The sequence below is a fragment of the Coffea eugenioides genome, chromosome 10 (genome assembly GCF_003713205.1).
Source record: "Coffea eugenioides isolate CCC68of chromosome 10, Ceug_1.0, whole genome shotgun sequence".
Lineage (NCBI taxonomy): Eukaryota > Viridiplantae > Streptophyta > Magnoliopsida > Gentianales > Rubiaceae > Coffea > Coffea eugenioides.
In genome coordinates, this window is record NC_040044.1 from 32841839 (window position 1) to 32844310 (window position 2472).

The following is a 2472-nucleotide window of genomic DNA, read 5'->3' on the forward strand; positions in this document are numbered from 1 at the left end:
AGAGGTGATTGGTGTGAAGAATGTTCACACCTTTGTAGAAGATTATCAAATCAAAGGCAAAATGTTTGTAAGTATTTCATTTACTTATCAAATTAAATATTTAATTATATTTAATTGGACCCTTATGTCGCTCAATTTATGATATAGACTTCTATTTTTTTTCAGGATCCAACATTCATCAAAGTGATAGTTTATAAATAATGGAGATGTTTTATCATATATTGAACTATTGTTACAAAGTTTCATTTTTTTAAATATACTTTCATGTGCCCGTAATTATAATATTTTACTATTTTTAAATTCCTCCATAAATTGTAATTTTTTTCAAAAATATAATCTACTGTGCGTAGCACGGGTATTTATACTAGTATATATAAATGAGTAAATCTTATATACACTGATAATGTATACACTATCACTATTACATTCATGATACATATATAAAAGTTAGATTTTAAATTCAAATTTTAGATAGTTGTCATTTATCTAATACTGACGGTGTATATTTGATCACCATTTCATGTACAGGATACCATATGTTACAATTGAGGAAAATTACAATTTTTGTGACCCATATTTCACTCAATTTTACTCGAGTGTCTAATGAGTATTCTTGTGTTATGACATTCAGACATCATCTTCTACTCGGTCTCTATCATAACTAACCATTTTGTAAGGAAATTTTCTGAAAATGGCATTGACACCATGATAGCCAACCCTAATTTATGTGAGCGGAATTGACAAGCAATTCATTGGTGGCAAATCATTTTTCTCGTTTCATTTAATGCCAGTCCTATTTGAATTGCAATTTTTTTTGGAGTTTTTGTAGGAAATGTATTGTAGCGATTTGATATATGTGAGATAAAAATGTGAATGAAAAATGTGTTCATGGAAAACATAGGAATTTTTTGATGGAAAATGACTTTCCAAACAAGGTCGTCCTACTAAATTTAGATGAGCTGTGCTTTCCTTATATTCATTCATCATTTTTTCTGACCTTGATCTTTTTTTTTTATTTTCTTTTTCTAAATACAAGTATAAGATTACAATTAAAACCTATCTAAACAGTATTACAAGTAGGGCTGTCAAAGGTCCGGGTCTGGACCCGGACCCGGCCCGGACCCGCCAATATTTGACGGGTACGGGTAGGCATATAGTTCCGAGACCCGGACCCGGACCCGGACCCGTTTAACCTAATAGATTTGCGGGTAGGATACGGAATATGCCGTTCCGACCCGTATAGGACCCGAACCCGTTTTTTAATTAATTAATAATTAAAAATATATACCCAATTTTGTTCAACCCTAAATCCCTAATAGTCTAATACCCACGTATCCCTCTCAAGCAACCCCATCAACTGCTTCATAATCACCAGCCTCTGCTTCCCACAGCTAGGGGAAGTATGCTTCTTCATCAAATCGGGGCCGCAATTGGAAAAGATAACAGCAGAAGAAGGATTGTTATTATCAGTGGGGACCATCAAGTCCTGCAACAGAACCGAAGGGGAAACAGAAACTTCCTTGGGCAGCGTCCAGGACGAGTCCAGAAACCCACCTGCAGTAGGGGCAGCGGGAGCCACGTCAAACCAATTGGGGGGTTGGGAGGGCTTTTTATCCTGAAGTTCGAGACCCCAAGCGGAGGCAAGCTCAATGGCAGAAGGGCAGCCAGAAAAGGGGTCAAGAGGGATGCGATCGTGGGCGGCGGAGACGGCAGAGGTGGCGTGGGCATCCCAGTCGCAGTCCTGGTAGAGGGCGAGGTTGTCGGTGGCGCAGCGGACGGAGACGGGCTCGGAGGCACAGTTGTCGCAGATCTGGGAGCGGAGGTGCTTGCGGGAGAGGGCGTTGGCGGAGTGGACTGCACCTTTTTGCCGGGTAGACCCGGCCCGGATTCGGGACCCGTCGGGTACGGGTTCGGTGACAGATTAGAAGACCCGTCGGGTATTCGGGTCGAATCCGGAACTAATCTAGTATAACGGGTCCGGGTCCGGATATATGCATTCCGGCCCGGACCCGGCCCGTTGACAGGCCTAATTACAAGACACAAATAGTGAAACCCCCCCCCAACATATGGTAAGAGAAAATATTAACCCATCTATCAAGGTCGGAATTCAAATTCTCGAGATTAGCAGGAAAAAAACCTTAAGAGGAGCTTCTCGACCAATTTTCCTACCCTAGTTTTCGTTGAATAAGAATGGCAAAAAGATTTCCTCATCATTTTCAATTTTAACTTTTAGATCACAAGTTAAATAAAGAAGGCGAAAAGAGCTCAATGTCCTCAATTGGCAAAAATTTTGGTTGAAGACCAAGGTAAGACTAACTACTTACAAAAGTAAGGGCCCAAAATTGTAATTTTAGGTTGAAGCGGACAAATTAACCAAACAATAGGTTGATGAGAGGAATGGTTGCTAAAATTAAGCACTTCAAGTATAGTTGGTTTTACTCAATATCTTACCCTAGTTGTGCACTATCATCG

General features: G+C 39.9%; 1 protein-coding gene across 1 annotated transcript; it reads right to left on the reverse strand.

The window, feature by feature from the left end:
* Nucleotides 1–1312: 1312 nt before the first annotated feature.
* Nucleotides 1313–2091, reverse strand: LOC113750701 (zinc finger protein CONSTANS-LIKE 15-like). The gene is made up of 2 exons (XM_027294649.1): nt 2088–2091; nt 1313–1854 (listed from the first exon to the last, which is right to left on the reverse strand). Exons 1-2 carry the CDS (start codon nt 2089–2091, stop codon nt 1313–1315), a joined length of 546 nt encoding a protein of 181 aa, XP_027150450.1.
* Between the last annotated feature and the right edge of the window lie 381 nt (nt 2092–2472).